Genomic DNA, 22,227 nt, shown 5'->3' on the forward strand with positions numbered 1-22,227 from the left:
GGATTGGGCTGAAATTTAGAATGGAGATAGATTATACCCTGGATTAGCACATAGGCTACTTTTTATTCCGGAAAATCAAAGAGTTCCCACGGGAATTTTAAAAAACCTACATCCACGCGAACGAAGTCGCGGGCATCAGCTAGTATCATAATAAGTTGGTAAGTAATTATACCTAAGTAGGTATAATGCTTCCGAATTAAGAAAGGAAAAAAGTATCTCCTGTCTTAGTCAGTTTAGAAACTATCCTGGCAGACGTAATTTACTTACGGAGGCTACCAAGAATCAAATCCAGGATATATTTAATATACCTACACAGTGCTAAAAAATCATAAAAGAGTTAATCGATTTAAAAATATATAGGTAAACGAAAATAAATATTACAAGACCAATTTTATCAAAACGAATGTGATCGTAGGTAGAAAACGTGTTTTATTTCACGTTCGGTTTATCAACTAAAAAAATATTGGTTTCGAAATATCGGTTTTCACAATAATTATTATTTATTGAATGAAAATGGATAGCGTCATTTCGCAATATTTGAATGAAAATAGATTGTTTGGTTCTACGAGTATATAAATACGGGTAATTGGGTTATTGAGTTAATTGTCGTGATTTTCATGAAACCATTTAGTAAAATGAATAAACTGGTGCTACTGTTTTTGATCGTTGGTCTGTGCAAGGTATACCTATAGTACATAAACTATATAATAGATATTATTTTATTTTAGCAGGAAATGTTGACGATTATTCTATTCTAAAGTCGGTACAAATTAAAAGTTATCTATAGGTTTTAGCTATTAAGTTTCCCATTTATTATTATATATACCTACGTTTCTTTTTCACCTCAGCATTTCTTCGTCTATATTTTATACCTTTACTTAAGCCCCGACCCAAAAAGAGGGTATAGGGTGTTATAAGTTTGACGTGTGTATCTGTGTATCTGTCTGTGGCATCGTAGCTCCTAAACTAATGAACTGATTTTTAATTTAGTGTTTTTTGTTTGAAAGGTGGCTTGATCGAGAGTGTTCTTAGCTATAATCCAAAAAATCGGTTCAGCCGTTTGAAAGTTATCAGCTCTTTTCTAGTTACTGTGACCTTTTTAATTTACACTTGTTTCTTTTGTTCTTGTCATATAACTTATCTTCTTTCTAGTTTCTATTTAACTTTCTTCCCTATTTTCAGACCATAGATGCTTGCTGTGCCAACAGATGTGAGTCAGTGGCCGTGGTCATACCTGTAGCAACCCCGTGTGCATGTTCCAATGCCTGTGCGACATCTAACTCCATGCCTTGTTCAACACCTAACTGCATATCTTCCTCAACATCTTGTAACAGTTGTGGCAGATCTGATTGTACGAAAACTTGTAAATGTAAATCTTCATGTAACTGTGGATGTATGGATCCTGAGTGTCAATGCCTGAAAGCTTTAACCAATTTCCCGGAAGTCGAATACCCGATGCCTTCCTATGGATGCAGTAGAACATATTATTATTAATTACGTCATTGTGATTCGGTGCTTTATGGAACATGCCTCAATAAATTGATGTGAATACCTATTGGATTTTTTTATTTATGTGTTTTAAAATGGGAAAGAAGTTTACTCAATAGTAATATATGAACTACAATATTTTTTGTCATTTTTACAATATTTTTACTTATTTTATTTTATTCCATTGTCTTCAAATATTTGGTACACTTGTATTTTATTTTATACTTATTTGAAATGGGTGTAAAAATGCCTGAAATAAATGACTGTTAGTATGAGTTCAGTATATTTATAGTCATTTTAGGTCCAATCGATCTGTAAATTGGTCCGTAAGCAAGGTTTTTATATTTTGTAAAAAATTACCATACATTTTGTTGAATTTGTTGTTGGCGTTTTCGCAGGCCAGGCCAGGGCTGTCATTGTGGTACGTAGGCCTTATGTCTGTAAGCTAACCTAAACCAAGCCGTAACTGTCCTCTACAAATCTTTGGCTAAACATAAATTATGCAAAAAGCGGGACCCGAAACTCTATTTGAATAATCCATTATTTCAACCCGGAGGGAATCCGACGCCTGTGTTTAATCGCCGTTTAAAAATTAACCCCGGTCAACCCTAAGAATATTAATTTTCTCCCCTCTAAGTACTAGAATTATTATATAAAGTAGAGTAGGAACGGAATGGAAAATCTAGTTACTTACCTACTTATTACTTAAGTACTTTATTAATAGGTAAGTTGGCCTCAGCAGTGCAGTATAAACTTCAGGCACGAGTAGTTTCAAAGTTACACGGGCTTAAAGGTTTGTATCTTTGAGACCATGTAACTTTAAAATTGTACTTTTTTAAAGAAATCAGGAAACCACAGACACAGATATTGATTTCTAGCAAAACTTTCATTGCGTTTGATGGTAGGTAATATTGAAATGAGATCAAACTACATTCTTAAGTTTGGAGAATGCTACATAAATAAACGTTTGTACATATAATGTGTCGCTCGAAATTAAATGAATGAGGAATTTATGATTAACGTTGAACATATTCATCGTATATTGGCTATACCTACATAAATAAAGATAAAAACTCATCCAAAATATTTGGTACCTAGACCTACTTGGGTACCTTAGATACAAAGTTCTTAATTTCAGATCCTTATTTCTTTCAAATCGACCTGAAAATAAGCATTAGTGCGAAGTACTTACTACACAATATTTTAGTTTCAGAATTGAATGCGATTTCGGATTTGTGGTGGGTCTTAGACACTTTCTAAGTTTACTGAGGCCAAGATCCTTTTTGGGTCGCTGTGGCGAAGCCAACTAGGTAAGTAGGTGAATAAATACCTACTATTAAAAATATAGGCATCAGTTATTTGATAAACGAATACGACGCACGGCCATTTCCAATTATTAAAATATGAAATCCGGATTAAAATAAAATATTCAAAATTTTATCCATTTGTTAGGTACTCATACAATAGAGAGTTTTAATTAAACTCAGTGAACCTAAAATTCGAATATTATGTTCGACAAAAAGCCGACCAAATAAATGTAAAATAAATTAATATACAATGCATGAGTAATAATTTCAGAGAGACTACGTTTAATAAATCATGCGTAAGGAATGAGCTTCTGACTACAGAGTAAAAAATTCAGCAAGGCTGTTGTTTTTTTATCCTTTTCGAGATGCGAGACGGAATACGAAACGTCTGTACAGACCAGGGTTAGAAAAATAAAACATTTTGTTAATATAACTTAAAATTTAAAAAACCCCCGACACAAAAACCTCTATAAGAAATCTAGAAAAGAGCTGATAACTTTCAAACGGCTGAACCGATTTTGTTCGATTATAGCTAAGAACACTCTCGATCAAGCCACCTTTCAAACAAAAAAAAAACTAAATTTTAATCAGGTCATTCGTTTAGGAGATACGATGCCACAGACAGATACACACGTCAAACTTATAACACCCCTCTTTTTGGGTCGGGAGTTGAAAACAGGATTAATAACATGTTTAAAACTGTTTTTTTATTTATTTAAATATGTTTAAAACAATGCCAGCCCTAGTTAACACGTTAACCTGCAATCTAACGCAGTCACCACGCGTTGGCAAGTTTTTCTGTAAGTAACATGCTGTTAGTTGATGATACGGCGAGTGGCAAGCCGGACGTGGAGGCAATGGTGAATATGTAAATGCACGGTTATATTAAATAAAAAATATAATAAACTATTTTTATTTTCAAAAAGTTATAACTATGCCGTTTGCCTGTGGTCTCCTTACTTTGGTAACCTGTGTCGTGTAAATAAGTAGGTACCTAAACATGGCAGCAAACGCTGGGCTTTCTGGTGCCATTCTAGCAGTTTGGGACGCCAACGTCTATCGTTTTCTCGAACTATGCTCTGCCCATTGCCACTTCAGCTCAGTAAACCGTTTAGCTATGTTGATTACTCTGGTCCTTCTACAGATCTACTCATTTCTGATTCGTTTACGTAGAGAAACTCCTAGCATAACTCTCTCTTCCTCGCGACTGGGCAGCGTTCGAGAAGCTTGGAGATGTCTTCTCGAGACTCTCGTCCGAAATTCCTTATTGCTTGCAGACCAAAGTCTTCGAAAAGTGCGTGTTGCACATGATGACATATTATAGGTCCGAGACATGATCTCATAATCATTTAAGGGGCGATGGAGAGAGCGTTGCGTACTAATACTTAGTTTAGAATTCTGTGATAAAAATATTATCATGACCCTTGACCGTAATCCGTTTTACACTGTACTCACTGCACTACCAACATTTCTATTCAGCAAATCTAAATATTGTTTTAGTAAACCTCATCCATTCAAATGAACCGAATATCCAAAATCAAACACCTAAATAAACAACATCGGCAACATTTTCAGCGTGCGGTAGCAATATTACTTCCCGGCTTTTATTGCGAACGAGATGGATTTTGGCCACAGTGTATAAAAATCAGTAGTAAAATTTTAAAAAATTGTCTAAAAACTTGTGGCGACTTTTATGGCCCAGCGAGTGGATATTCCCGACTTCGCATAGATTGGAAAGGAACGCTATATTAGGATTAGGTAATTCAGATTGTCTTTCGGACGCGAAAGTTCAAACCACCGCGGAATTACGCGGGAATCCAACGCGCAGAAGCCAAATTGCTGTTTTGATACATTTTGAAGTCACCATCTTTTATCGGTACCGTGTAAGTACGACCAAACGCCCAAAATGTCCTTCTGTCGCAACTTACTCGTAGCATAATTCTTTTTTCACCAACGTCTGCTCTCTTATTTCGGGCGTGGGGATAACAGCCTAGAGAAACTGCTTGTTACGGGACTGGACATAAAGTTGTAGACTAGTTGGCTAATGAATTGCAGTGACCATTGTTCTCGAGGCTATGTTGGATTTCAGATTGCACTTACTTTATTTATTACACTGTGATACCCTGATGTATGTCACGTATGGTGCAATGAGTATTCCGTGAAAGCCTTTCACTCCACTCTGGAAATGTTCTGAAATAGAACTCCCAGTAGGTACGTGGTATAAAATAGTTAGTGAAACAATTTTAGTAATACCTGGTAGGCTTCGAAATCTGATCTATACATATAATAAAATTGTAGAAAAGTGGTGTCTGTACAATGGAAATATATAAAAAAAAAGTAGCAGGGGTTGTTATTATATCGATGCCGAACCCGAATTGTAATTAATTTTTTTTTGTCTGTTTGTCTGTGTGTTTGTGCACGCTAATATCAGAAACGGCTTATTCGATTTAGATACGGTTTTCACTAATATATTGTAGTAAGCTTCACTTAACATTTAGTGTTTATTTCATGTCAATCGGTTCATAAATAAAAAAGTTATGTCAATTTAAAGAATTACGGCGAACATTTTTAACGTACATGCTGCCCGAAAAGTCACTATTCCACGCGAACGGAGTCGCGGGCACCGCTAGTTTTTAATAAATCCTATTGAGCGTAAGCCAACCCTTGTTAACTATCTATCTACGAGTATAAAAAGACTTGTCCTGACTCATGACTGACTGACTGACAGACTGACTGATTTATCAACGCATAGAATAAACTATTGGATCTTGAAATTTCGACAGTAGGTTCTTTTTCTAACGCAAACACTCACTAAGAAAGGATTTTTGGAGATTGGGGATGAAAATTTATATGAAAATCCATGATTTTTCAAGTTATATTCATGAAATTTGGTATTTGGATATTTTGGTCAAGGATGAATGAGTAATGTTTCAGGATTTTTGGAAATTGTATTCCCTCGACGATTCACAAAAAATCCACTCGACGCCGGGGCGAGGCAGCTAGACAAACAGACTGACTGACATGACACACACCACTGGGTCTAGAAACTTGAAAATTTTCAAGTGCCTACAGAATTTTCAGAGACACTAGAGCAAAGCCGGGGCGCATCGACTAGTCCGTTTCAAAACAGCGAGCGCTGGATCGATAGGTTGGATATTTTCGTATCTATCGCTATTAATTTTTTAATGGAATTGTTTTGATTGCATCGCAATCTGTGAACCCAATAAAGCTGATAAGTATGCAGAATATGTTCAGGGGTTTTAATATTGAAAATTTCCAATATACTTGATGTCCATCGAGTAATTTATTAATTAATATCAGCCGTTCAGCTAAAGGGGCAAAGATTAAATGAATATGCGAAGAATGACAGACTGTAAACCCTCAAAGGGTATATTTAAGTACTTATTTAAAACAAGTGTAAATTAAAAATTTATAACACCCCCGACAAATGAAGGTTACAGTAACTAGAAAAGAGCTGATAACTTTTAAACGGCTGAACCGATTTTCTTGGATTATAGCTAAGAACACTCTCGATCAAGCCACCTTTCAAACAAAAAAAAAAAAACTAAATTAAAATCGGTTCAATAGTCTAGGAGCTACGATGCCACAGACAGATACCTACACAGATACACACGTCAAACTTATAACACCCCTCTTTTTGGGTCGGGGGTTAATGATTAATCGGGGAGCCTAAGATGAATTCGGGCCCAAGATCAAAAATCAATATTTCCACGAGAAGAAGAAAGACCTTTCCCTAAAGAAGAAGACCGAATTACCAAGAAGTAGAATTTACCACTTGAAACCCTGTAACCACGCGGACAAAATCATGGACATTAAAAATAACTTTATTTTGGAATGTTTTGGTTTAGGGATCAGACAGCTTATAACCATGGTTCAGAATAGGTACCTACCTACCACCTGTATGAAATTTGTCGCAGGTATAGGTTGCCTCTGCTAGCATGAGCCAAGTTAGATTGTAAAGGCCATAGAGTCATTCTATGGTAAAGGCAAATTATATTATCAGTCTTGTTCTTCTAATATCGACCTACTTAACTATCGCTTAAAACACCGTGAAGTTGGGAAACCCAACGGAAACGAACTCTTATTAATATGATCAATTAATTATACGCATTGCTCAACCAACGACTATTTTAATCGACATTAGGTTTACCTTTTGTACTTTGTCTCACTCACACCAGCTGCCCAGCCAACGGTGACGATTCACTTTTCTCAGTTAGGTCTCCATTCCAAACTTTTTTTTTAAATTCAGATACAAGTTAGCCCTTGACTGCAATCTCACTTGGTGGTAAGTGATGATGCAGTCTAAGATGGAAGCGGGCTAACCTGGAAGAGGTGTGGAATTTTTTATTAAATCTATAGGTAGGTATTCCTTTGGTCCCTACACGGCATCGTAGCAGAACACTAAATCACTTGGCGGCACGGCTTTGCCGTTAGTGTGGTAACTAGCCACGGCCGAAGCCTCCCACCAGACCCAGACCAGAGAAGAAATTATAAAATTCCAAATTGCCCCTGCCGAGAATCGAACCCTGCACCTCCCAATAATAAGACCACAGCAAATAAATAAGCGTAAAGCAGTATTGCCTCAAAATGCACCCGGCACATCTACATCTCATCAACGTTACTCTATGTTGTCAACAAAGCCTTTTCAATATACCTACGTGCCGCCATCAAAGGCACTTTCAGCATGTTAATTGACTCTATTTTTGATTCGCCCAACAAATTCACTCTACAAACGTTATTTCATGAGATTTTCACTCGAGTTTATTTAGGCGTAGGTAACGTTTGCCCACGGCTTTGCCTCCGTGTTATTTCGGACGTTATTTCGGAATTGGATAGAAAATTCTTTAGAAAATACTTACTCGTAAATTTTATTATTTACTTGCTACGCTTTCAAGATTAACGTTGAACCGACGAATCAACACAAACTACTTAAGTACCTAGGTGTCTATTTGTCCTTAATTTGACATACTATTATATAGGTATGTAACAAGTTGGCTGTCGCAGAAACGCATATAATATATTATAAGCGACACACTAAGGCCTCATTCGCACGAGAGCTTTTTTAACGTTCGGCCCAGCCCAGGGCCTGAACCTGGGACCGCATGATCCGCAGTCCAATATTCTAGGAAGTAGGTACTAGACTAACGAGTAGGTAGTGTAGGTTTTTTTATTCTATATACCTACTGCCATACCTCTTCCAAGTTAGCCCGCTTCCATCTTAAACTGCATTATCACTAACCATCAGGCGAGTTTTTCAAGACAAGGTTTGTATGAAATTTTGTATGGTTTACCCAGTAAATTGCAAAGTTTGTATGGAAAATCCAGTAAATTTCACCCGCCGGAGTGCGTCGCTAGTGGAATAAATAATCTACCTACTTAAACACAGAGCCTAGGTACACCAATGACAAAATCCCTGAAAATATAATATACATAAATCATAACCAATAATGAAACGGGGGTTGAATGAAGCGAGCGAATGACTGGCTAAAATTAAAGCGCCATTAAAAACCGCTTAGGATGCTTGCATTCAATATTCGCGAATTACTTTTCATCGACTAATGGTTGACTAAACTAAATATCGCAATTTTGAGTACCTGGAATTATTTTTTATTAAAAAAGTGTAAATTAAAAAATAACACCCCTGACAAGTGAAGGTTACAATAACTAGAAAAGAGCTGATAACTTTCAAACGGCTGAGCTGATTTTCTTGGATTATAGCTAAGAACACTCTCGATCAAGCCACCTTTCAAACAAAAAAAAAAACTAAATTAAAATCGGTTTATTAGTTTGGGAGCTACGGTGCCACAGACAGATACACAGATAAACACGTCAAACTTATAACATACCTCTTTTTGGCTCGGGGGTGAAAAACTAGATGATGTGTAACTAATGCTATTATGCGAGCCGCATATTAATAAATACCGGACGTGCTATCCGCCCTAAGTAACTTCGTAAATACCAAACGTTTCGTACTGACACGTCGGGTATTTACGAATACCAGGCCTGGGTCAGTCAGGTATTTATATTTTATAGCCAGATTTGACACCACACCTACTCTCTCGCAATCTGGGTATCGTCGCCTTAAACTCACATAAACTACAATTTAAGTATTACAGCTTATTAAATTTTAACTGCCCTGCTACCATTTTTTTAACCTCTTGGTATCTTACATTTCAATTATTATAGATACTAAACACCTGGGTTCTGATTTATATTGATTCTTAAATCTCTTAGTTCCTTTACATTTACAAGAAGCATTTATCGTAAGGGGTATTTTATATTTTAATAGTGTCTCTACATGTCTCCTAAAGACTTCTATTTTCTGCCTCAACTGTGATTTCTAAAAATGCTTTAACTTCATTAATTATTTTGACTAATATATCATCTGGAGCAGTTTTTAATTCAGCACTAACGTCCTTCACAACCTGCCGTATTACCTTACCCATTGTAACATCACTTACTAACCAATTGTAGAAATGTTGAAAGAATTGTTTGAATTGATCGGATTTGTGCACACTGTAAATATGATCCATATCGGATAGAATGACATGAACCAGCAGTGCATCATGTGTCATTTTCAGATCATTATTAGTTTCAATAGCTTTGAGTCTGGCTTCGACAATTTTTTGTACAGTTAACAGCAGCTCTTTTGTAGGTACTTCACTAGAATATGCCATATCGTTTAGAATGATTTGAAGTTCATGTGCTGTGTTTTCGTTCAAATGCGTATAAAATGCAGTATCAAATAGTGTTTCATAAAAATATTTTATAAACAATCTTACTTTATCGTCTTGCGTTGTTTTGAATATTTCTAGTAGCGTATTCAACGATTTCGTAACTTCATACGATTTGATGCAAATTGAATATTCTTTGCAGAGTTTAGTTTGATATTTCATTTCAACTAACACTGTAGCTATGATAAGCTTCCGATTTAATTCATCTTTAATTTTGTTCACTTGTTTGGGATTCGCTTGCAGTTTTTCCATTACAAATATAGAAGCCATTTCTTGGAATCTCGCACATATTTTTTTTATTGTATCTATCCAATAGTAAACTTTGTTATCCTCTGTTACTTTAGTGTTAGCGTGTTCAAGTATATTGCTTGTGATTTCTAAATAGTGTTTCAATTGTTGTTCGAAAGTTATATCATTAACATTTTCACTAAGCATTTGATTCAGGACTGTTTTTAAAGACATTGCGAGAACAGCCAAATATTCTTCGACAAAATTTCTTAGATGTTGACAAAAGGCCAGATTACGACAAAGAACTGCTGTTCTAACAATAACTACGATAGGATCTTCAGGTACTGGCACTAGGGATCGACGACCACTTAAATAAGAGCTACTTAAGAACTGAGTTAAAATATCCATCACATCTTTGCCTAAGCTGACTGTGCCTTCGATGTTAACTTTTACGCTGTTGGCGTTATTTATAATTACTGTAACAAAACGTTAAGTTAATTTGAAATTGAAAAGTATTTTTTTAGAATCATACCTACTTGTGTTATCTAAGTAGGTGACTAAGTATTAACAGAAATATTTCCTTACCTAAAATAACAAGAGAGCAGCATAGAGTTCGCATTATAGAAAGTTTATTGAAATAATAAAATCGATTCTTTATTTATACTTGAATTACGTTCTGCCTATTTTCTTTTATTGCTCCAGTGTGCTAAAGGTAGCCATAAATCAAAATAATATGTTCTTGGTATAGGAAATAGTAAAAAAAGAACCCTAGGTAGTAAAATATTTCTGCAAAAAGTATTAGGTGTGTTCAATCTATTTATTAGTAGTTCAATAATTATAATTATAGTAGGTACTTAAAATAAATAAATAAATAAAAAGAGCCTTTATTGCAGGGTTAAAACTGTACAGGTTTTTCTTAATTAATTAATTAGATATAGATACTTAAAATTATTTACAATTAAAAAAATTTAAAAAAATCGTTTTTTGCTTCTGAGGTACCATTCCCAGACTTTTTTGATCCATTTTCCAACCGTCTCTTATCATGTGCCCTGACTTGGTGGGTACTTAATAACTTTTAAATATTGACACTGATGTTCAATCTATTTATTAATATCAATTATAATTAATTAAATTAATAGCTTTTACATTTGAAAATACTAACAGTAAAGTTAAATAATTAGTATTAAAAGTCGCACCGAAACATTATTTTACATTATTTTTATGGGAATCAGGTAAACGTTCGATCATAGTGTTCATCATCTAAACAAGTGGAGACTTTACCAGTCACAGGTTTCCCAGCTACCTATCATTTTACCGGTATTTAATAGAGAAAAATAACGTTACCGTAACGATATTGTTTAACAGCAATAGTGCGTTCTTTAATGTGCTTAGGCCCTAATTAATATTATCTGTGAACATATTGTCTATGACTTTTTAATGACATCGACATTTGACAGTTGTTTGACAGTGACGCGAGTGACGTTTGTTCCCCTCCCCGCTTCAACCTTTTTGTTTCGGCCATTTTCGCCGAAAGGTTTGTGTTCTTTTTCGGTCACGTATCCTTTCGTGGCCGTGAGATCACTGTAATAAAGTTCTATCAAGATGGTGCAGAAGAAGGTAAAAACCATGTGCGTTATTTGTATTATTCTATTTTTGTTCAGGAAAGTTTAAAAACTGTGGATGCTGAATTTTTAAGTGCGCGACCATTAGGTGTTGTTTTCGTCAAACAGACATAAAAACAACAGTTTTTAGGCAATAGTTCAACGTAATTTCATTTTATAAGTGTTATTTCTTGTTAATTAATTATTGTTTAACTGTGTAAAAGTGTAAATAAATAATAAGTGAGGTAAGGTACACATAACCTTAAATTAAGGTAACGTGATTATAAAATAAAATCAAAAATCTTTCTTAAATCATGGGCACTCATATGATTACTTAAATCTATTTTTATTTATTGATGCTTCAGAATATGTTTAAATTTCCAAAAACATTGACTTCTTAAAAGTATGCATGTAGGTACGTACTTACCTATTTCAACCAACCGGTGACCCCGCCGTACAAACGAAGGAAGCACAACTATCGACCCACTATCGACCAAATCTGTGTAATTACACGTCACGCACACAAACTCAACATAAATTCTACGAAACTGGTCACTTAACACCTTCCGATACGCATTTGACACAACGTAGTGATTATATATTTTTGTTTGACACTTCAATGAAATAATTTAATTTTAAATCGTATCGTAATCGTGCTGTGCAAATTACACAACTTCAAATTGAAGTCTAGGGTTGTCAGAAAATAAATGGGGTAATTTTGCCTAAAAATGAGCAATTTTTTTTTCATTATATTTAGACAAATTTTATATTTTATTTTTGATGACAATCATAATATAACTAAGCGAAAAAGGCTGTTTTGTTAATTAAAAGATTTTAAATTGATATTGAAATTTAACTAAAACAAAACTTATTACTAAATTGTAGTACATTTAATATACCAGTCTCCGTCATAATAGCTGCATGCCAAATTTATCATGAAGTACCTAGGTACCTACGTAATTGGTGTACGTACGTTGGACAGATAAAAACATACGTTTTTATCTGTCCAACGTACTTACCATGTTGTCTTCTATGTTTTTTGTAAATGTATATGTTTGTGTGTGCAATAAAGAAATAAATAAATAGGTAATCAAAATCTTACTACATTAATAATATTATTTAGTTATAGTTAGTCCATGATAGGTTGTTTTGGTAGGCACCCACCAAAACAACCTTAGCGACGAACGGAGGACTCGTCACGCGTGATGTGGTCAAAGATGGGACGCTATACGGATAGCTAGAATATTTATCTTTATTTAGGTATTTTTTAAGGTCATAAATGTCAGAAAACACAAGACAAATAAAATATGAACCCATTTTGAATAAATAACTTTGAATTTGGCTTAGAGAAAAAAAAAAAACCGCTACCCAAGAGCCGCTTTGTGTAATTTGGTAAGAGATCAACGATATAGGGATGTAAACTTGCCCGGTGTATAACACCAAAAGTAGTGAATAGTCTACTAACCCTGCGAGATACGCTAAATAAAATCGCTAACTGGTACATACTTGGATTATTATTAAATATTTTTAGTGAATATATTGCGTTTTTATATTTGACTTTTTAACTTTTTTATTTTTAACTGTCAGGATACGATTATATTGTAAACATGGTGATGGGCACCCTGTTAAGCAGAGATTTTCAATAAGGCCAGAGGCCCTATACTGTAATTAATCAAAATTATGTAAAAACAGAGTAGGTAAATTTTAATACGTTGCAATCGATAAATTATTATTTTCTAGCATCGAACATCCATCGATTTGTAACTATCATAATAAAGACTAATCTAATGAGATCTCATTTTTTAATAATCATCGAGAAAGGGAAAAATAGGGAAAAATAGGAAAATAGGCAAATTTTCATATGTGAATGGTATCATTCCATAACGCACACATACTCATAAACTGACAGTTCCCCTGCTTCATTTGACTTTTCGGAGCATACCATCCTGAGTATTTATTCATCCAAGATTTCAACTAAGACAATAAAATTATCATCTTATTTTCAGCCTAAGAAGAAGGTAGGCAAGAAAGTAGCGGCCGCCCCACTGGTCGTGAAGAAAGTTGAACCCAAAAAGGTTGTAAACCCACTCTTTGAGAAGAGGCCCAAGAACTTTGCGATTGGTAAGTAAACATTGATTTCTCTTAGCATTTTACTTTTTATTATTATATTCAGATTAGTGTGGTTGACTGCCAAAATGATGTTAAACCTTTTCCCTGAATCACCATGTGGGTGAAAAAATTCGAGCTTTTTAACACTGATTGGTGTATACCACTAAACATAACATCTAGGGTTGTATGTAATAAAGCTAGCTAATAACTAAGTATATTCATATTAAGTATTTACTTATGAAGTAACATGTAAAAAAACTTTTTTGTTTTAAATGAGAGGTGTTGACTTCAACTTAGTAATAATATTTTTAAATACTTGATCTAAAAGTTATATTATAGTGGTAAATTTGAGAATTCATTTGAAATCAATAAATAGGTAAATAAAAATAAATAAAAACTTTCAACTAAACTTTTACAAGTACTTTTGCATCGTCAAATGAATCTACCACTGGTTTGGAATGCCTTTCCTACCTAAAAGCATTTATTTAATCCCACAAAGGATTTCTGCACTGAGTTTAGCCTATCACTAGTAAATACAATATTTTCTCTTCAGGCCAAGACATCCAGCCGACGCGTGACCTGTCAAGATTTGTGCGATGGCCCAAGTACATCCGCATCCAGCGCCAGAAGGCGGTGCTGCAGCGCCGGCTCAAAGTGCCCCCACCCATCAACCAGTTCACTCAGACACTGGATAAGACCACAGGTGTGTACTTATAGTCCAATATCTATAATTTCTATAATATATGAGTAGGTTTCGTCTATCTGTTGTTTATTTTGCACTAGCATATGCCTGCAACTTCGTCCATATGTACTACACCAATTTCAAACCTGTATTTTATCACCTTAGGGTTTGAACTTTCAAAACTTCTTTTATCTTTGATGGTGTCATGTATTCTTTTTCTTTGAACTTTATCCAATATTCCCTTCCCCAATATATACCTAATTTCCTAAATTATACAATCATTACCTAAATTATATAATAATTTAGGTAATATTTCTACCCTTTTTGAATTGTTAAAAGGAAGAAAACATTTGTTCTAACACAGTCTGAATAATTTGTTATATTGTGTTCTATTATTTATTTTTTATATAAGCTTTTTAGGTTTTTTAATGTAAATGATGAACAACCAAATGCAACGATGAATCACTATGATTATCACAAAATCATACGAGCTTTTTAACTCTGAACAATACATACCATACTTTATAGATTTTTTTCTAGACAAAGTTCTATTACTAATTGGAAAAAAATCTATTCCAGCTAAGGGTCTGTTCAAGATCCTGGAGAAGTACAGGCCTGAGACTGAAGCAGTCAGGAAAGAGAGACTAAGAAAGGCTGCTGAGGCTAAGGTAAATAAAACTACAAATTTCTCTTATCAATTTGTGTTAGCAAAGTATTATTTATCAATATTATTTTAGCAACTTTTTGATACAAATTATTTCTTGTATTGGCCTATGGAAGTCAGACTCGCACTTGACCGGTTATAATTTATCTTTTGTTTCGATCAACATATTTTGTAAGTGCCCTAAAGTATTAAAAATGATAGTTTAGTAATTTACTGGATGAAATTGATGGTTTTATTAAGTACTTGTTTGAGCTTAGGAATCAAAGTGATATATGTCACTTAAGTTTTTAGCTAAATTATCACATAGTCAATAAAATAAACGTTTTTCTTTTTTCTAAAAACAAAACATTTACCATGATGCATAAAACCTATTCAGAATGCCATGAAGACCTTTTCCACCAAGATCTCTGATAACACCCTCTTATCCTACATCTTCATACAACATTGAACAGCTGTTAACAGTATTGCATCCACTTTTTTACAGGTTGCCAAGAAAGATGAGCCCCCAGCGAAGAGGCCCAACACAGTCCGCTCGGGAACCAACACAGTAACCAAACTGGTTGAGAAAAAGAAGGCTCAGCTAGTTGTCATCGCTCATGATGTTGATCCTATTGAGGTATGTACAGTTTTTGTTAATTCCAAGTATTTAGGCTTACACTGAGTTTAGAATTAGAGTGAAGGAACTCTTGGCTTAAGCCTCAATAGCTCAACAATTATAGGAGCAGACTGAAAACCGAAAGGTCAGAAGTTCAAACCCCACCCGTTGCACTATTGTTGTACCCACTCCTAGCAAAAGCTTAACGTTTAGTTGGAGGGGAAAGGGGAATGTTAGTCATGATTAAAATGACTAATGTTCTTTTTTAAAAAACAAAAAATCCTTGATCGACGATCTGTCAAATATTTATGGGTGACGTGAAATCAAAGAAAAATAGTCGTTTCATAGTCTACCTAGCCTTGAATATAGGTAACAGCCGTAGAGTTGTTGGTAACAGTTTTAGAGCCTCAATAGCTCTAATACAGAAATAGAATTCCGAAAGGTGATTCAGAGCCCACTCGTTGCACTATTGTTGTACCTACTAGCACAAGCTTTACGCTTAATTGGCGGAAGGGGAGTATTAGGTTAACATGGTTATATTTAAAAAAAAAAAAAAAACACTGACACCTGCCAGTGACGTTGAAGCCTCAACATTTAGTTTCAAGTTTCCTTACTGTGGTTTAGAATTAGATGTATGCTGCATTGCACAATGCTGGTGATCTGTTGTTATATAAAATAACTACATATTATATAGAGTAACTTCCTAGTTAAGCTGTTGGTCTGTACAAACTATTGATATTCTTATATTAATGTTTATTGCCAAAATGATGTTAACAACTTTTCCTGAAACACCATGTGGGTGAAAATATCGAGCTTTTTAACACTGATTGGCAAATTATTTTATAATCAAAAGTGACAACAATAACATTCACTCAATACAATTAGTACAATTTTTGTCATGTGCAATGTCTAGTTTTTATAGTTACAAATTTTTTATACCTATTTAAATAAATTATACCTATTCTTGTTAGAAAATTTTGTTGGTCAATTAGAACGATTTATTTAGTTTAAAACTTTGCTTTCAGTTAGTACTGTTCCTGCCCGCCCTATGCCGTAAGATGGGCGTCCCGTATTGTATCGTGAAAGGAAAGTCTCGCCTCGGAGCGCTGGTCCACAGGAAGACTTGCACGTGCTTAGCGCTCACACATGTTAGTATACTTAGTTTTAACTATTCAATAATTAATTTTATTTATTATCAGTGAACGACAATGCATAGATGTCGCGTTTCTAGCAATTGTCATTCGAAAATAGGGACAGAAAAACTTACGTTTGTGTGTGTGTGTGTGGCGGCGATTTATCGCAACAGATTCCTAACTGGTTTATTGTGTTATTGGCCGTTGTTTTGCAGCTCAAAGTGATAGTTACAGAGCTACAATTGAATTGAAGACGCGAGCGGTAGAGTATTTGCACTGATCGCCACGGTAGAGATTTTGTCAAGCTATGATGAATTATGGAGCATACGGAATATTTCTATGCTTTGTCGTTCACTAACAATTATCCACTCCATGGGGCATAAAATAATCATGTCATAAATGATGGTAGCTGGATTTAGGCCCATTTTAGTGGACGGTCAGCCTTACTAAGGTAATTTAGACGTCAGATGATGAGGCTTAAAGATGGTCATATGGTGATGATTTATTTGCTATCCAAATGCCATGAGGAAAACCCATTCTACCACCAATAAAGAATAATCTGAATATGCCATCTATAGAGTATTATGGAATAGATATTAGTATGTCTCCTTTGATTGCAACTAAAACTGCCTGACATTGTGGCAATGCTACATATTTCTCATCCTTCGGCATGTCTGTTTGAGAAATTGACGCGGGTGTGCGGAACGTCTCCGCCTCCACGACGAACCTCATACCCCGATTGCCATGTCGACCTGTCGGGAACTAGCATAGCACGTCTGCTGGGAAAAGCAGCATTACTGATCTACAAAAAAAAAACTAAAATCTTTAAATTCTCTATTTGCTTTTTTTATTCATTTAAAAAAAAAATTGCGATAATGAGGTTTCTCTTCTTAAACCTTACCTTACACATTACTCGCAGGTGGAGTCTGGTGACAGAGCTTCCTTCTCGAAGGTGGTGGAAGCCATCAGGACGAACTTCAACGAGCGCTACGAGGAGCTCCGCAGACACTGGGGCGGCGGCGTGCTCGGCAACAAGTCCAACGCGCGCATCGCTAAGCTCGAGAAGGCCAAGGCGCGCGAGCTGGCGCAGAAACAGGGCTAGCCCAATAAAACCTAACTTTTAAACTAATTGCAGTTGTTTTATTATGTACCTAGTACTCGATACCCTGTAGACTTTGAAATCTTTAGTCTAAACGCATTTGCGCTGCGCGACGCGACGCGATGCTGCAGCGCCTTGCTCCATGCAAACAAACTATTTGTCGCGCAGGGCAGCTCAAGTGCGTTGATACCTTAAACCTTTGGGAAATAATCTTGATTTTACTGAATGCTGAAAACTGGATCGAAATCGATCAAATGGAAGCTTAGAATGCGAACAAATGAACGAAGTAGGTATTACTAATCTATACCGAATAACAAGTGTAAATTAAAAATTTATAACACCCCCGACGATCCAAAGTATCAGAGTTTTCCAAAACATCATTTTCAAATAAATAATTATGTATTTAGGCAACGTCCATCTTGACAGCTTGACATTGTCAATTGACAATATTATGAACCTAACGGTTATCTAACCTTCTTTTCTACAAGAAAACTAGAAGAGCTGATAACTCTTAAACGGCTGCACCAATTCAAATTCATTCAAACAAAAAAAACTAAATTAAAATCGGTTCATTCGTTTAGGCGCTACGATGCCACAGACAGATACACAGACACAGATACACACGTCAAACTTATAACACCCCTCTTTTTGGGTCGGGGGTTAAAAATGAACGCGCACTTATCAGAGTGGAACCAATCTAATTTTAAAATTCTGTATATGAAAAAACCTTAGACTTCTCCGCGTCGAATCGTCCGAATCTTCGACGCGCAGAAATGTGCGAGGTTTCACGAGAATTCCGGTTCGGAATTCGGATAAGTGTGCGTTCACCTTAATTCGGTAACCTGTTCTAGGAAACTTGAAAGGTAAGATGGTAAGAACCTATAGAAAAGCGCCACCTAGTTCACATATTATTATTAGATGTATGAATAGAAATTACAATCCTCGAAGGATGCGAAGATTTACGAACACCTTTTAAAATCCTTATGGTGCCGCTTCATGCTTGTGCCAAACGATACACTGCAAGCATCGGCAAACACCATAGAGCTTACACCGCCTTTTTATACGAAGTGTCTTGGCTATGATTTGGCTTGCAGCCTATCGAATTGAACGACAAGCTTTGGCAAGCATACGCAGTACCCGTCCATACGCTTGCCAGTGTTTGTTGTTTGCCACAAGCATGAAGCGGCACCATTATGAATTTCCAAATTCGAGTCTTCTGGGGAAGCGCCACCTAGTTCATATATTAGTAAACGTCACATCACAGATACGAACCATTAAGACATTGTAATGGTTCGTAATTCGTTTCTGTGATGTTTACCGTGTGAACTAGATGGCGCTATACCAAGACATCCTTGTAATTTTTCAAAATTCTAGGCCAATGGGTTACGGGAAGAGCTTTTCTTGACAGACACGAGAGATGGACATACGGACAGACAACAAAGTGATACTATAAGGGTTCCATTTTTCCTTTTGAGGTAGGTACGGAACCCTAAAAAAGTGTTATTTCATGTACAAACCCTTCGTGCCCGAGTTCGACTAGCACTTGACCGGTTTTTTAAATAATTATCCTACTACTTACTCAGGGGTTATGCAGGGTTCGATTTGCATTTCTAAAACACGGATAGGTACAACCACGGCACTACAGACAAGACTGCGTGGACCCCAGCCTCGCTCTGGGAAGCCCTCGACAACCTGGGCGGTCTAACTGACTTGTGGCCACACTTGAAGGGTTAACGTCTTATGCCGATTGAATTGGGGTTAAAATCGTCTAACGCCAAAAGAGATCGTGAATGGCGTTGTACGTTGATCGTGGCTAAATCTACGTTTAACGTGAAACGCCGTTGGGCATCGCGTTGTTGACCGTTAATGTGGCCGGGACATAACAATAGGTAGGTAACACTTTGCTCAAAATTTTGTAACCGTAACTGCAACGCAACTTTTAACCGCCTGTCATGCACTGGACTGTATCCCTACTTACAATAATAATTCAATTGACATAAAGCAATAATTATTATAACAACCATTTTACAGCATGATAGCATCAAGGGGTTTTATACTACCGGATGGCATACAATTAACTCGGGGGTTTGTAGGAATTGTAACCCTAGGGAAAATAATGTCGTGCCAGCGAGAAAATTGCATGAGTGTTAATGGCATGTTCTACTAATTACGAGTTTTTGTAATTCCTATGTAGTTACGTACTTAGACTTACTATTGCGATGAATGTGTTGGACGAGGGAGGTTATTATTTGATGACGATTTCCTTTTTATTTAATTCATTTAATGATTCCCGCTTTGTCCTAGGAGTGTAGGTACCAACATAATAATTAGGTATAAAAATAAAAAGTGACCTATTTATTAATAGAAAAGAATTATTAAGATAAAAACTTTGAAACTTTTAATTAACTGATCGCGAGCGATTTACCTACTCTTATCCCTTGAGTTAGTTCCGTTCTCTATTTTCGAAGACATTTATCAGATCTTCAGCTTTTTAAATGGGACGATACGTCCATTCAAATAAAAAACAATTTTTGAAATCGGTTCAGATTTCACGCAGTTATAACGTAATATCGCCCAAATTAAAAATATACCTACAAATAAAATTCACGCGAGCGAAGCAAGCGTTAATTTTCTATTGTTACAAACAAGATAAAGTTGAAAACTAAAACCCGACTGCGATCGTTCTAATAAACGCTGAAATAATATTAGAGTAATATTGGTTTTCTGTCGCTAGGTATATTTCAAAATAGTTGTACATTTATATACATGAGCTCAGAATTTTTTCATGTTTCATTAGACATCACACGATCGATACAATAGCAAAAAAATTTTTTTGGAGACCTCCACTTTTTTTGATGTAATATCCGTTAGGTCAATTTGTTTACAACGAATCAATTGAAACCTCATTCATCAAAATCGGCTCAGTAGTTTAGGCGTTACGGTAGAACACACAGAATCTGGATACAAAAATACATACATAGATTAGATACATACATAGACTGCTAAAATCATAACCCTTCCTTTTGGTCTTGCAGCAGTCGGGTAAAAAAATAAAAAAAGGTGCGCGTAGCTGATGGCAGGCATGATTTTTAACAATTTTCAATTACCATACGCTTCGAACCGTAAAATTAACCCTTACTTTAATCACATTACCGTCGAAACGAGTGAACACGCCGGAAGGGGTGGAAATGTAAATGTTTTGTCACGTCACAGTTCATTATGCTTCAGTTAAGGCAATTACACTGAACTCCACTAAACTAACTATAGGCACTGTACACTGAATTGTAAACTAACTTAGGTTCCTCTCTACCTACTTTACTACTTAGGGCAGGTGCAAATCGAGCAAAAAATCGCGACAAAATTAACGCGCACGGAAATTCTTTTGAGCGTTTTCCGCGCAATTAAGGGTCAAGCGACGGGTCTGCCCGCGAAACACAAATTTTATTTGGTTTTTCGTAATTTGTTAACTAATACGACAAAGTAGGCTTATGGCATTCTAGTTGCGGCAAGTGCAGTATCATTTCCGCGTGTTTATGTAAAAATCTTTTCTTGATAAGGTCCAGTTTAAGAAATTAGCTCTAGTATCGACTAATTTGTCAGTTACAGTCAATACTAGAGCTAATTTCTTAAACTGGACCCTTTCAAGTAAAGATTTTTATACAAATAGGTGGGGATGATGCTGTTATTGTCGCAAATAGAATGCCATAAGCCTACTTTGTCGTATTCGTTTACAAATTGCGAAAAACCAAATAAAATTTGAATTTCGCGGGCAGAATAAGACGATTTCCCACAGGCCTGGAATAGCTAAATGCCGCATGTTCATTACATAGTATAAAAAATAAAAACATAAAACCTCTGACTCTAAAACCTAATATAACCGACCAATAGTGGCTCCACAGACCACTAAATTGTCTGGTAGAGTAAGCACAAAAATTGTCTGTGAGAGTAAGTAATATTTTGATCCATCGTAGAGTCCTTGTTAGATCTAATGTTTTTGAATTGCCTGGAGTTATAATGTGGTAGCAAACATGACTTGCGAGAAACGTTGCATAAATATTGTAATCATCATCATCATTATCAACTGATCAACGTCTATAGGTATAGATTTGGGGTCGCCATGCGCTGCATCGCCCACCAAAATATTTTTTTAATTTTTTTTCACTTACAGACTAGCGCTTGACTGTAATAAGGCCTGCAAGCAAGTGATGGCGAAACCTAAGATGGAGCGCGCGCGCTTGCCTAGAAGTTGCCTATTCACTCTTGACTTGAAGGTACCCATGAAGGGAAAACTGATGCCGGAAGGGCATTGCATGTCCTAGCGGTTCGGATTAGAAACGAGGAAGCAAATCGTTTCGTACGTGTCCGAGGAATATTAATACGTGTAATGTACGCACGTTTAAAAAACGCCGCGCTTCTACTCTTCATCTGCTCGTATGCTACTGATATCTTTGCTTTGCACCTTAGACTACCCACGTAGTAACATGATCTACCAAAGTACTCATATTATCTACCTACTACTACTCTACTTTTCTACCTAACGGTAATAATGTAAATAGCCTCTTTCAA

The 22,227-nt window shown here is 35.8% G+C and overlaps 2 protein-coding genes, 1 long non-coding RNA gene and 3 other non-coding genes across 6 annotated transcripts; 5 read left to right on the top strand and 1 right to left on the bottom strand.

The window, feature by feature from the left end:
* Positions 1–395: 395 nt before the first annotated feature.
* Positions 396–1,555, top strand: LOC123864428. Its single transcript, XR_006795774.1, has 2 exons — positions 396–680; positions 1,183–1,555. It is a non-coding gene; the product is annotated as an uncharacterized LOC123864428 (long non-coding RNA).
* Positions 1,556–9,111: 7,556 nt separating this feature from the next.
* LOC123864424 lies at positions 9,112–10,586 on the bottom strand. Its single transcript, XM_045904839.1, has 2 exons — positions 10,364–10,586; positions 9,112–10,254 (listed from the first exon to the last, which is right to left on the bottom strand). Exons 1-2 carry the CDS (start codon positions 10,395–10,397, stop codon positions 9,122–9,124), a joined length of 1,167 nt encoding a protein of 388 aa, XP_045760795.1. The 5' UTR covers positions 10,398–10,586; the 3' UTR covers positions 9,112–9,121.
* A 650-nt stretch (positions 10,587–11,236) lies between these two features.
* LOC123864426 (60S ribosomal protein L7a) lies at positions 11,237–17,691 on the top strand. Its single transcript, XM_045904841.1, has 7 exons — positions 11,237–11,395; positions 13,386–13,500; positions 14,042–14,191; positions 14,750–14,838; positions 15,319–15,450; positions 16,455–16,577; positions 17,482–17,691. The coding sequence occupies exons 1-7, from the start codon at positions 11,381–11,383 to the stop codon at positions 17,662–17,664; spliced, it is 807 nt and encodes a 268-aa protein (XP_045760797.1). The 5' UTR covers positions 11,237–11,380; the 3' UTR covers positions 17,665–17,691.
* Positions 13,570–13,643, top strand: LOC123864993. Its single transcript, XR_006795879.1, has one exon. It is a non-coding gene; the product is annotated as a small nucleolar RNA SNORD36 (small nucleolar RNA).
* Positions 14,599–14,680, top strand: LOC123864986. The gene has a single exon (XR_006795872.1). It is a non-coding gene; the product is annotated as a small nucleolar RNA SNORD36 (small nucleolar RNA).
* On the top strand, positions 16,189–16,261 carry LOC123864992. The gene has a single exon (XR_006795878.1). It is a non-coding gene; the product is annotated as a small nucleolar RNA SNORD36 (small nucleolar RNA).
* Positions 17,692–22,227: the final 4,536 nt, after the last annotated feature.

Source organism: Maniola jurtina, chromosome 4 (genome assembly GCF_905333055.1).
Source record: "Maniola jurtina chromosome 4, ilManJurt1.1, whole genome shotgun sequence".
In the NCBI taxonomy this organism is placed as follows: Eukaryota; Metazoa; Arthropoda; class Insecta; order Lepidoptera; family Nymphalidae; genus Maniola; species Maniola jurtina.